Genomic DNA, 13,747 nt, shown 5'->3' with positions numbered 1-13,747 from the left:
AACTTACAGCAAATTAAAAAAAAATAGAGAAAGCTACTGCTTCTTGTTAAAAGAAGGTTGAAATACCTGGAAAAATAAATGAGATACAGCAATGACAGTAAACAATCTAAGACAAAATCGGCAAGTGCTGATCGTGTAAGTGCTGATTATGTCTTACAGTGTCTGAATCCACGCAGGTAATCTACAGATATTTTTCTTCTTACGTGCTTGGGTGTTATGTGGAAATTTCAGTTCACCAGTACCTTACAGGTGATGAAGTTGATGTGAAACTTGCTACCAACCTGCGCTGTTCACTTGGCCAAATTACTCATCCTTCCACGTGTCTCATCTGTGTTTATATTCAGCCTTGTTCCTTGAAATGTATTAGCTTGTAACTGGCAGAGCTGGTTATGTCTGTTACAACTTTTGACAAAGTATTTTATTTGCATAATCAGTTTAAGATTTCTTGTAACAGTTGAGAACTCTTCCTGGATACTATTCTAACAGTACCAGGAGATAAAAAGTGAACAATCATTTGATGTTTTGACATATTAAGGTTGTACCCGAGAACAGTAAAGTATATTTAAAAAAAAAATGGAAAATCTCAAAATAGTTGAGACTCTTGGCATTTATTTCAATCACTCATGTTTTGTGAAAAGAAGAATTTATGAAAACCCAGGTGAAAAATGCTTTTCCTTCATAATTTTTCCCATAAACTGAAAATAGTGAAAAATCATGTTGATTTTCTTCAAGTACTGAAGTTACTACCACTTTTTTTCCAATTTTAAAGTGTCAGTATGAAACAAATGCAGTGCTATTTCAGAAGATGAGTTGGCAAAAAATTGTATTGACCAACAGTATATAATCAATTTTTATAGGTATGAATATTTTTTCTAATAACTGAACTATTAAATGTGACATTAACAGTTTATTAAAGCTGTTATTATCATACCCCTTGCTCTGTGTAGTAGTTTATGTATTGCTAAAGTCCTTCATCTGATTTTTAGCCATGTTTTGAAGATACTAAATCAAAATATTGCATGTCCTATAATACCACACACACCACATTAATCTGCAACTGCAGCAGCTTTTCTGTATTCATGCTTTTAAATACATTTTTAAAATCTAAGATAATGTAATTAGACTGTATTACTGGTCAGCAGGAGTAGCATTTTAAGTTTCAAATATTTAAATCTAAAGGTAATAATCATGTAAGTTTATGGAGATAGGAAGTTTTCCTTATTATTTTATATCAGTAATTGCAACACAGTGCTCCACCTTTCACACTAGATGGTCCTGGTGTAATTTATTTCCTTTTTCTGACGTGCTGCACTCATTAAATATCTCCGCATTTTAGTTGCATGCTGAGAGAGCTGTTCTTTTTATATTTTTTCTTTTTAATTCACCAATTAATTTCGCACATGTTTATTTTTAAAGGGGTGTCAAGTGATAGCAGAGAAAGCAGTTTAGTTTTATAATCTCTTCTCAGGGTGGAAAGCCTACTTGTATTTCTGTTATGAATGCATTAATTTTCAGAAGTGAGTGATTAAAATGGCTGGCCTTTTTTCTTTCCCCAGAACGCCCAGCACAGGAAGTATGCTAGGTGGAAGGCAGCATACATTCATAACTGCTTGAAGAACGGAGAGACTCCTCAGCCTGGGCCTATTGGAATGGAAGGGGAGAGCTTTGGTATGTGTTTCACTTTTATTTTTAAAAGAGTGGATAGCTGGGCCAAGACTTGAAGCGCTGGTATGGACAGTTCTTTAGGGAGCACTCTACAGGAAGCATTCTGCTTTTTCTTTATGCTCCTCTTGCTGTTATTTTTATTGGACATTACTGTTTGATTTACTTTTTTTTTTTTTTGTACCTCTGTAGTGGAGATTATTATTTTGAATATAGCTACTCTAAGAAGGCATTGCCACCTTTGGGCCAGAACCATACATTTCTTTAATGCTACCCACAGTCCTTCTTTTAAATGTTCTTGCATAGTTACAATGCCTTTACCAGTTTATCCTTTCTCAGAAGTTAAATAGGAGTTGAAAATTGATCGATTGTAGATGAATTCAATTCAAAGCAAACACCTCATAGTGAGACAACCCCTTCCTCACTATATAAAATGTGGTTTTCAGTAGGTTTATGGCCTACTCTGTTTAGATTGGATGTCTTACCACTTTCTCACTCATCCCCCTTTTCCTCATGTTTTTAGTTATTGCTTGTCTGGCTACCTGACTTTCCTATGCAGGATTCCTTGAAGTTACATCCTTAACTGTTAAATAAAACATGGTAATTTCCAAGGACAGCCACTTGCCAATAACAATTATTTTTAAGCCTTCCAAATTGTGACTTTTACTGTCTTCTATTTAGTGTGCTCAGACCTGTCTAAATTTTGCTGCTACTATAAAAGTCTTAGCTCTTCAGTAAAAAACTTTAGGGGCATCCAAACCTTTCACATTTAGTGCTTTTAAAAAAAAAGACACCACCACTGTGAGCAGACGCAAGCTACCCTCTCCATGAATTAACAGAACACATACTAAGTAGACTCTCTCCTACAAGAGCACATAGATCACATCCTAACCTATTTTGAGAAAGACAGCTCTGTTCTCTTCTTTGATTATGTGTCGTTTTACTAAAAATAATCAATCCAGATCTACCATATTATTTCTAATCCTTACAAATTTTACTCTCCTTCCAAAGTATAGAATCACAGACTTCATATATGTCAAATTTTTGTATAGTCAAATGAAATCACATACAAAACTTTTTCTGTTAAACTGCTGACTAAAACAGGTAACAATATGATTTTTTTTTTGTATAAACTGATCATGCTTTTCAGTTATTGATAAAAACAAAATGTAAGCAAAAAATACTAATTTCTGAAATATATCAAAATCATAATGGTATGTAATTGTTAAATTAACTTTCAGAATATTTTCACCCATTTACTTTTCTGTTGTATGAAGTTTTTCTGTTCTTAATGCTTTATGTTTCATTTATTTTGCATTTCACAGTTCCTTTTCATTGTAATCAGTTTCATAAATAAGGTGTCTCTTCATTTTCCTCCCCAGTCAGTGCAGAAGCTTAAAATAAAAATTTACATGTGAATCTTTTACGGAAATAAGATGTCTTTGGAATGGATGCTTTCCTTACTCGAATTGAAACTGACCAATTCAGCACAAAGACAATAACCTTTACATGTAATTCTTCACATACCTAATGAAACAACTAAGAACATTAAATGATTTGAAATTTTCCTCTGAGCTAGTATGGCTTGAATGGCTTGAATTGTCAAGCCATCACTTAAGTATCCCTTAAGTTGATGCTTGCTTATATCTTTACTCAGGCTTGAATTTAATAATACTTTTTTTTTTAATAATAATACAGTTTCTTCAAATAAAAAGAATCTGCAGTGCAGAAGAGAGAAATCTAACTTGTAGAGTTTGGCTTGTATCTAACAGAGACACCTTGTAGAGTTTTATGAAGTGAAGCATTGGCAAACTAGTTTCTTCTTCAACATACAATCTCTTTCAAGGCAATTTTCTTAACTGCTGGTGCACCTGTAGCAAGAGAGATTTACAGTGCAACTCCACTTGCAAACATTGTCACATCTTTATAAATCTAATTAACACTAGTCTAATGATTTAACGGAAAAGACAACATGCAGGAAAAAATCTATTGTTATAGTGAATGTAATGAATAACCCAATTAAATATTTCTAGCTTTAAGTGAGTCCTCTTTAGTGGTCTCTGTCATAGTGTGGTTATTTACAAAGCTCACCTGATCATGTGAAAGTAAGCTTTCTTCATTTTCTTTAAGTGGAGGTAAAGGTAACTGACTTGTTCAAGGCTGCAAAAGAAACTGTTATAGGAGGAAAAGTGGATTTCAGACTTCACTCAAATCCTTACTATTCATTGCAGGTCATTACAAGCAGTAGCATGAATTGGTGAAGACCTTGTTTTCATTACCAAGTTGTGCCTTCATGCAGTTTGAAAGGGACACAAATGCTGAGTGATCCAAAATTTAATCATCCTTGTTGATAGGGAGCCTGCAATATCTGTAATTTGGCAATATCTTTTTTTTTTTTTTAATTGTATTTCATGTAGTAAGAAACAACACTTCTGTTTTCCAAAGAATTAAATGAGTGGTTTCCACACTTATTTTTGGAAATTAACTCTTTAGGGTAGGTTTCCATAATGCTTTACACAACCAAGACAAAAATTTTATGCAAATTATTTCTAATAGAAGAATCAGTAAAAAAATGTGTCAGTTCTGTCTTTGTGCATCATGAGAAGAAAAGCAGCATTGTTCAAATATATGACTGGACCTTCCCCATTCCTTTCTGCTTGCTCATTTTCTTCCTCCCCTTCCAAGTGGAAAAAGTCTGTTTAAACAGTGTGAAATTTGGTCACTGTAGCTTGACAAATTACCGTTTTTTTCCAAAGTGTTATTTTCTTTGTGATTCTTGAAAACCATACTGTAACTCTTGGAGATGTTTTTACAGTAACATAGGCATGCTTTATGCAGCTCTGCTGTTGAATTTATGGAAGCTTTTGTCAGGATGGAAACCTTAAAATTACATGCTTGATTTATTAATGCAGTTGGAATACAAGTTCTAGAGTACACATAAAGTTCACTTAGCATTAGCCCTGGGTCATTCAACAAGACTTTTTACTAATGGAAAAGAAAAAAGACAATTTCAAATATTAATAAGTTCCTAAATGGTTACGGTATAGCCGCAGTAAAATATGTTAAATGTCACCACTTACGTTGCAATATATAATACATATTTTAAATTTATATTACAGAATTCTAGGAAACCTCTTTTGTCCCAACTAGTAGAAAGAACAGTGTATGAAAGATTGGTGGATTTTTTTAGTCCATTACTCCATGTTGTGGAAAAAGATACACATATATATATATTTTATTTTTTTTTTTATAAAGCAGTGTTTCAATAAAACCTTAAGTTGTAAATCTTTTAGGAACATCTCAAGCTAAAGTGAAGCAGTTCAGAAGAATGCGAAAGAATATTTTTAAATTAAAATTAGTTGATTACTTTTATAAGTCTCTGGACTCCTTAAAAATAGGTGTCCAGAGAACTGGAGGGCTCTGGTTTTAAATTTAGTGCTCTGCCCTGCTGAATTTAAGGCATAATCAGTGCTTCCTTAAACTAGACAAGAAAATGCCATTAAGCTTTGAGAATCCTCTTATTTATATGAAAGTATATTTGGGCAGTTGGTTATGGGGACAGGGGTGTTGGCTTTATTCCATGAAGTCTTGCCTTCAATAAATAAATTAAAAAAATTTGAAACCCAAAGAAACAGATAGTCTGGGTATACTGCAGCTCTGAGGAAAAATCTGAAGAGTGCATGGATTCATTATGCTGGAATGCAAGCACAAAGGCTGATGAGGTTCCAAGACAAGAAACTCAGCTGGAGCTGAAACTGAATGTGAAACAATTATGTCACTGTTTCACAGCCTGGTATTCAGCATCCTTAGGAAAATTGCAAGGAACTGTAAATTCTAGGTTATTGCTGCTTTATGAGAAATTAGTTCTCCTAATTTTTCTGGTGTTCGTTCCCATTCCCTGTAAAAAAAAAATCTGTTTTTCAAGAACGTAATGGATGTTCTAACCACAGAACTTAAAACCGGTCTGTTGACATGCGTTCTTTTCTAGCAGTCTGAAATACTTCTATTTAGCACGACTGTTAAAAAACTCTTCACAAATACTGCAAGCACGTATCTCAAAATTATTCTGATACTTTAATCTTTGATAAAGAATATTTTAAATATTTACTTTGCAGAAAGAATACTTACAATGCTTTGATGACATTTGAGCACTTTAAACACCCAAGAAAAGTTAATTTAAACAAAGCTACTTTTAAGTTTAATACGACCTAACATTTACCAATTGCATAATGAGCAAATCAAACAGTTGAGCTTGGTCTTTTGATGCATATGTCTGATTAAAAAGTATATCACCCTTCTGTGAATTTGCCTCTTACAAGCACTGTTATTAAGGGTGGTCAGCACTTACAACGCTTTTTTTTTGGTTGGGTTTTTTTTTTTTTTATGACATTGCCAGGCTTTAACCATTTGAGTTCATATCTTCCATGGCCAGTGTTGCGTACAGCATTGCGCTTATGCAGGAGTGACTTGAGACCATGAACTCTATGCAGTGAGAACATTTGGAGCTGAAACTGGAAATGTCTTGAAAGACGAGATTGGGAGGTAGTGAAAGACAGAAGTATGGGGGAAGAGTTTTCAGATACAGGATATGAAGTCCTGGTGCAGAGAGAGGGAAATCAGAATGGGACTGAAGAGCCAGATAAGGGCAACAGGAAGCTGCAGGAGGCAATATAAATAAGTAAATGCATTAATGGTTTCAGTCTGGGCATGAATTTATAGGTAATTTCTCTTAGTTGAGGTCATTAGTACAATGAAAGCATGGTTTCTCCCACTCCTTCATTCTCAAAAACAGTTTAATAATTGTTACAACAGCTTTTTCCACATAGTAGCTTCAGGCAGATGCCCAACATGGAAAATCCAATTTTTTTGCCTACGGTTTGACCAAGATATAAGTAATTGATAACAGTGTTACAAGTAAGCTTGGGCAGCTTTCAGACAGCACAAATGTGGTCTGGATTTTTGTTAAACTAAATTTGATTTTCTGAAAATTTTTTTTTTTTGTTAGCACCAAACCCACTTAAAAATACAGCCTTTAACCAGTGCTTATTACTATCATTATGCTGTTATTTAGAAGGACATGTATCCTGTGTTTGCTTTTGAATCTCACTCTTTTCTTGCCAGTTTTAACACATTCGGTTTTACTTCCATGCATGTTAGCCACATGATATTGCAGTATGACTCACTAGCAAAAAATACAGCAAAGGAAAAAACCTGGCACTTTAAACTATCCTTTGCCTTCCAGAAATCTGCCATATGTTTGTTTGCATATGTCAGAGGTAGCTTCATATAAAACTACAGCCTGAATTATTGGTTGCAGCAAGTCAGAGTAGTATTCACAACAGTAACATACAAAACCAACTATGTTTTGTGTTTTTATATTAAATTTTGCTAGCAGTGCTTGACATGCCTGGCGGAATTTCACTTCTAGGTTTCTTTGCTTTTTAATACTTTTAAATAAAGATTCTTGGTATTAAACTGTGGATTTGAGGGATTTGTGTATTAGTATGTAGATATTCTGAATTAAAGTAAATTAATACAGCTTTGCAATATAAAATAAAAATATAATCTTTAACTGTGCATTTTCTAAAGTCCAGTAAATATGTCCTAATGACAATACTGTTGATTTTACTCTGCATTATAGCCTTTAATTGTAGTAAATAATACTACGAATTAGTAGTATTTTGTAAAGCTAGTACCTTAACTACTTCTGGGAGGAATAGGACCTTACAAAGAAAAAAATTAATATCAATTTAAAAAAAAATCAATACATTTGTATTAGTAATATTGTTGATAGTAAGCTGTTTTGTTATTAAGTAGTAGAGGTGTTTGCATAGCACATCATCTTGTATAGTTGAAGATCAGTGTGGATTTCATAAACAACATCTTTTGTCAGATCTAGACAGAATACAAGTTTTGTGCTCCTATATTCATTTTGCTCCCTTTCAAGAACTGGATGTTAACAACGCCATTCCTGAAACTGTTTGTTTCACCTGATATTATTGGCATAGATGGGTACTTACATAGTCAAAGAAAAGTAACTTTTAAAAACAGAGATAAATTCAAATTAAGGAGCAGAAATCAGCCGTATTCTAAATTAACGTGATTGTTAGCATACTAAAATTGGACAATTAGTCTTCAAAACTGCATTGAATTATCTAGAGCAGAACCTTAAGAATGTAACTAGATAGAAAAATAACACCTATGTTCTTTGCACACTCTATGGGATATTGTGAACCTCATTATTTTTATAGTGCATTATGTACTCTAACTGTTCAGCTACAGTTATGACTTGGCTAAGCTGCATTTAGTTTTCTTGTTCAGTATTACTTTCCCAAAGTTCCTTTTTTTGTTATTTCTTTGTGGTTTGTTTAATTGATATGGACTAGAAGGATTGGCACTGTCTTTCTTTTTACAAAGAGTTTGTAAGGCAAATACAGTTTTCCATATTCTGGTTCATGTATATATTAAAGTATAGGTTACTGCATATTTGTAGTATCTTGTTCAACTACTGTGGATGCAGTACATGGAAGTATAAGGGATTGTCCTAAAGAGACAGATTGCTTACTCAGACCAGTAATGAGATGATCCTTCAATTTAAACAGAAGAGAGCTTTGAAAGTATGTGAGTTCCTAGATCTCTATCCTATGGTATGTTGCTTTTTTACTTTCTCAAATCAACTGTAGGTGGTTTGGGTTGATAAATGTTTTATATAACATTGCGGTAGCAATTTTTCTACTAAAAAAAATTTGAAAGGAGGCTTTAAAAAGAAGCCTAAATTTACAAGTGTTTGTATATAGTAATTCCTGTTTTGTGTCATCTTGGCAGATGTTGAAAAGGAAGAAGCAGAGTCATCTTCTCTCCATAGTGGAACAACTCAACCAACATCGTCATCTACATATGAAGGCAACAACAAAGCAACTAGTAATTACACTGGCGTACATATACCACCAGGTGCCCATGCACCAGCCAACACTCCAGCTGAAGTACCTCATAACACAGGTATGTCTAAATCACACCCAAAAATCCATGCCGTTATTGAGAGCCAAATTCTAGCCCTCTTTTCATTACATATTAAGTAAAATAATACAGTTGTTCTATAGCAGAGGCAACTTTATAAATTAACATTGTGAAAATGCCATTGGGAATATTTTTTATGTTTTTCTGTTTTTTAAAATATTTAATTCGTATTTTGGAGCACTTTGCCAGAAGAGGTGTATGAACTGAACGAATGAGTGTTCTTGCAGACAGAATGGTTTTTTCTTCTATAGAATAATGCATTGCAACATCTATACTGTAAAGCAGTATTTGAGTCTTTCACTTGATAGATGAAATTTCATGTTTCATATTTAGCTTTCCCTGTGCAGATAAACTGCTGTTCTTTGTGGGAATGTATCCAACATAATGTTGAAACTGTTACAGCAATGCTCTAATGGTACATGCCTGATGCACCATTCATGCTTTTTTCTATTTGGTTAATGCTCTTTTTCCCATGCAACTGTTTCAGTGTGATTGACTTCAAAAAATATAATTAATGGAAATTTTATCCCTGTTGTTAAACATACTGGCTCCTATGTCCTTCCTATTCTGTGTCATTTTTTGGACCAAAACAAAGTCCTTAAAAATCCAAGGTTCCTCACAAGTTGCTGTTTAAAAAAAAAACAAAAACAAAAAAACAGGAAAAAGTTGTATTAAATTGTTTGTGAATATAATTTTTTCACCTCATGTTACCTTTTTTATAATGATGTTTCATAAGACTAAAAACATTAAAAGCTCTTGATTTCAGTCTTGATGATCATTTAATTTTTCAGATACATTTTTATATTATAGAAAATATGAGATGTTTTTGTAACACAGCCCTTTCTTTTCTTTTACTTTCTCATTTTAAAAATGCTTCCCCCTTCAAAAAGTTCAGCATGCTCACTCTTTTCAGCTTTATCAAAGGGAAATCCTTCAGATAGCTGGGGTTGTTTGGGTCTGGGATTGGGAGAGTGTTGTTTTTTACAGTCAGCCTAGGTAAATGTTTAGCTCTTCGTTTTTACCACATCTGAAAATTATGGAATAGATACCGTGTTGGAATATATGAATTCTTTACATTGCATAGTTTTAACTCTATCAGTCATTCCATGAAATAACAGATAGTGTGGCTAAACCATCTTCCTACAAAGCATATATTGTAGAAAGAAATTATATTAGTCTTGTTTGTTCTGAACATACTGCAAAAATGTACGTTTGGATCAGCGCAAATGAGAGTATCTGAAATGTGGATGCAAATACAGGAATGCTTCCCAACATAAAGTGCTGTTTCTTATTCTAGCATCACCATTTCTCTTTTACGTATGGCTGGCTTTTTGACTCTTACCAATTGTTTTTGAAGGAATTAGGAAGGAGACAGTTTTAAGTGTGAGATGGCAGGCATGATACTTTAAAATAATGGAGGATCTGATATTAAAAGGCAGAATTTAAAGTTCAAATATAAAAGCTTACTCCTACTCTTATCTAGCAGGTCTTCCTTACTACTCTAGGATAACAAGTATCTTTTGGACTAGGCTTTTCCTGTTTTTTTAATTAAAATTCTGTGAGAAACTGTACTGATAGAATCAGTGACAGCTTATAAATACTTCTGTATTAATTTATAAAACAGTCTGAAATGAGGTTTTAAAATTATGTTTTAGAAGAGTATGTAGTGACAGGAAAGGAGAAATGATTTTAAGCTGAAAAGGGTAGAATTAGGGTAGAAAAATCTTTCTTGGGAGGTTGGTGAGGCACTGTCACAGTTTGCCCAGAGAAGTTGTGGCTGCCCCATCCCTGGAAGAGTTCAAGGCCAGGTTGGATGGAGCTCTAAGCAGCTTTAAGAGTGGAAGGTATCCGTGCCCATGGCAGGGAGTTGGAACTAGATGATCTTTAAGGTCCCTTCTAACCCAAACCATTGTGTGATTCTATGAATTTTCAGGATTGGGAAGCTATCAGTTGCTTAATTTAAAAACCATTGAGTAATTAGCTTTACGTTTTCTGTTTTCATATTATGCCTGCTTACTTTTAAAGTCTATAAATAAAAATAAACCAAGACCAATTTTTTATATTGATTTGCAGGAGTGACAAGTAACACCATTCAGCCTTCTCCTCAGAATATTCCACTAGGCGATCCTTCCCTTTACAGTGCTCAGTCTGCAGGTAAGGTGGTGACACTTGTATTGTCTGTACAAGCAGTGTGCTGTGTCCTGTGTGTCTCCCATGTGCTAAAGGAAAAAGTTTGAGAAATAATGTCATCGTTACCTGAGCGCTACTAGTTCAGCAATTTTAAAGAGAATCAACCTCATCTAAATACCATGTTACTCAGAGTTTAATAGTTTATGAAAGCTTTGCTGCAGTGTATGATTAGTGTTGCCTGTCTGACTTTATCAGACCAATGAGCTAGCACTGTATTAGGCTTTATTTATATTGTTGCTTGTTAGGGGAGGTTCTCATATACTTAACAAAGCCTATATTCCTGATGGCATTGCTAAATTATATTTTTGGTAATTAATACATGTTCCCTTTACTTAAAATTTCTTCTTCAGGGTCAGTAAGTTATTTTTTCAGTGCATTAAATAATCACACCATTGCAGTGAGGTTTTTTATTGCAGCATAATTAATCAATATAATCAATACGTGCACGTGTTGATTATAAGTAATACCTGTATTAAATTAAATAATTAAGAAGGTGCTACTAATGATGCCATTTTGACATACCATTTAATCAAGCCTTTGATCTTCTAAAATGACAACTGTCTTTGATGTTAAAATCACTAATAAGCTATATTACGTGTATATTATGTCTGCTTATATATATCATGCTTTGAAGTACACACATAAATGCTAACCTTAGAGAAACCATGGCCTGTAAAAGACTGGTGACTGAAAATAAAGTTGAAATCATCCTGGATACTGATCTGTTCACATTCTACCCTATAGTTTTTCCTCACTGAGGAAAGCTGATAATATATGTGTAGAGGTTTTAAGTTCCAGAACTAAATACAGTCAAATATTGACTGTTATGACTACTGAGTTTAGATCCTTATGTTCTTGTATGTCATAGTTGTTTGTTATGTCATTCAGTTTGTTATGTTGATGAAGAGTCTGTGAAAAATACAAGCTTTTTGATACACTGGAATATTATAACAGGAATTCAGTATTTAGCTTGTTTTCAGAGTGCCATCATAAGAATGCTTAAGGATGTGTCTGTTTTAATATATTAAGAAGCCGTTTTTGTAGAACATGTCTTAAAAATAAAAGCCATAAAATTACCTTTAATAGAGACACATTAATCATTAGTATTCTCTTGAAGAACTAAAGCACATCCTACTGTTTGTCTGGCATATTACTGTAATGTCTCATGTGACAATTAGCTCATTGTATTGAAAACAGTACCTCAGACCTGTAGCTGAACCATTTAAATTTGGTGATAGTTTTTTTAGTTTTGAGGGAAGTTGTGAGGGTTTTGGTAGCTCCTCAATGAAAACAGCTGAAGGCTTTACTTAAGCTTTAACATAGTAACTGCTAGTTGGAAAGCAAGTTTTATGTTGTTTGTCAACAAAGCTTTCATATTTAACCATCTTGTCATGATCTGATAGACAGTAATTTTAATAGGGTTTTGGGTAACTACTCTGAAAATTGTAGTTGTCAGTGTTCCTTGTTTTCAGTGTCTAATTCTAGTTGTCAAAAATTATAATTTTGATTTAAACTTTAATTCTTCTTTAAGTGTTAGAAGTTCATCATTCAGTAGCTGGATAGTATCAGTGTATTGCTCCTTCTGTCCACTTACCTGCTTTAATAAGTACATAAATATAAATAAAAAGGAATTGAGTGAATTAAGATACCCTGTGTTTGTGAATTTGTAGTAACTACCGTCATGAAAATAAGAGGTTAAGACCATTGCTAAGCACAGTGATGAACCTCTAAATTTGATCTGAGAATTTGCATGACTGCCTTCTTCTGCACATCTGTTGCATCACTACAAGTTTGGATCTTGTAACAGCTTAAAGTGCCCCATCTGTGGCAGTGCTCAAGGCCAGACTGGATGGGGCTTTGAGCAGCCTGGTCTAGTGAAAGGTGTCCCTGTCTATGGCAGGAGGTTTGGAGCTAGATGATCTTTAAGGTCCCTTCTGACCCAAACCATTCTGCAATTCTGTGATTCTTACAAGGAAGTTTTGCAAAAGTGCACCTGAAGAGGTGATACAACTCATACAGATCCTCAGTTTTGAAAGCTTAGAAAATATACTGTCAGTTATGGAGGAGTTTGAGAAGACATAAGGGATATGTCAGCAGAGATACACTAACAGTTTTCTTTGGATGCATAGAATTAAGAAGCTTGAGATCAATGGAAAGTGTTTGTCCTTGCCTGTCACTGTCCTGTCATCACCCAAAGCATCCACCTTTCAGCTGTACATGTAAGAGTAACAGCAGTTGTCATACTTCTTGTGCTGCCGAGGAGTCCTTTAAATGCCAACAGTATTCTGTTGATAGTAACTGTTCCCTGACCTGTAAGTAGATTTGGAAAGGCCTGTATCTCACAGCAGATGTATTAAACTGTGGGATGAGAAGCCCTTCCCAGTTCCTGAGTTGCAATAGATATGTTCAGGCTAGATCCTGGCTGCTGCATATTGAGGGTAAACTTTGGTATGCACCATTCCCATGGAACTGAAGTTTCCTTTGGGTAGGAAGAAGGGATGTTTTTTCTCTCCGATAGCTACAATAGCTAAAGCTAGCACAGTGCAAAGTAGAATTGCTCCACAGTTTGGACAGTATGTGTCTATACTAATAAATTACACATGACTGTAAAAACACTTGAGAACAGCTGGCACAAAGCCACTCACATGCATACTATTAAACTTTTAAACCTTCTAAACAAGGTAGTTTGTTAAGGCTGCCAGTATTGAATGGTCTCTAGCCTGCTCTGACCACAAGTCATGCCCAGGAATTGTTTGGGAAAGTGCTAGTTTGCACGGGCCAAAACCATACTGGTAGCTGTTCCAGCAGTTTGAAGGTGTAGGCAGTCAACTTTGAGTGCTGAGACACGTTCCCTGGCACTGTTGAATGTACTAGCGTA

The 13,747-nt window shown here is 34.4% G+C and overlaps 1 protein-coding gene across 5 annotated transcripts in view; it reads left to right on the top strand.

The window, feature by feature from the left end:
• VTA1 (vesicle trafficking 1) overlaps nt 1-13,747 on the top strand; it is a 36,500-nt gene that overhangs the window by 18,033 nt on the left and 4,720 nt on the right. For all 5 annotated transcript variants that reach the window (XM_057407175.1, XM_057407178.1, XM_057407185.1 and 2 more), the window contains exons 5-7: nt 1,557-1,668; nt 8,488-8,661; nt 10,753-10,833. In XM_057407175.1, the coding sequence (XP_057263158.1) occupies nt 1,557-1,668; nt 8,488-8,661; nt 10,753-10,833 (367 nt within the window). The remainder of the gene's footprint in view (nt 1-1,556; nt 1,669-8,487; nt 8,662-10,752; nt 10,834-13,747) is intronic.

Source organism: Pezoporus wallicus, unplaced genomic scaffold (assembly GCF_028554395.1).
Source record: "Pezoporus wallicus isolate ANWC-B61680 ecotype Strahan unplaced genomic scaffold, APGP_CSIRO_Pwel_v1 contig_3817, whole genome shotgun sequence".
NCBI lineage: Eukaryota > Metazoa > Chordata > Aves > Psittaciformes > Psittacidae > Pezoporus > Pezoporus wallicus.
This window is presented reverse-complemented; position numbering and strand designations above follow the sequence as displayed.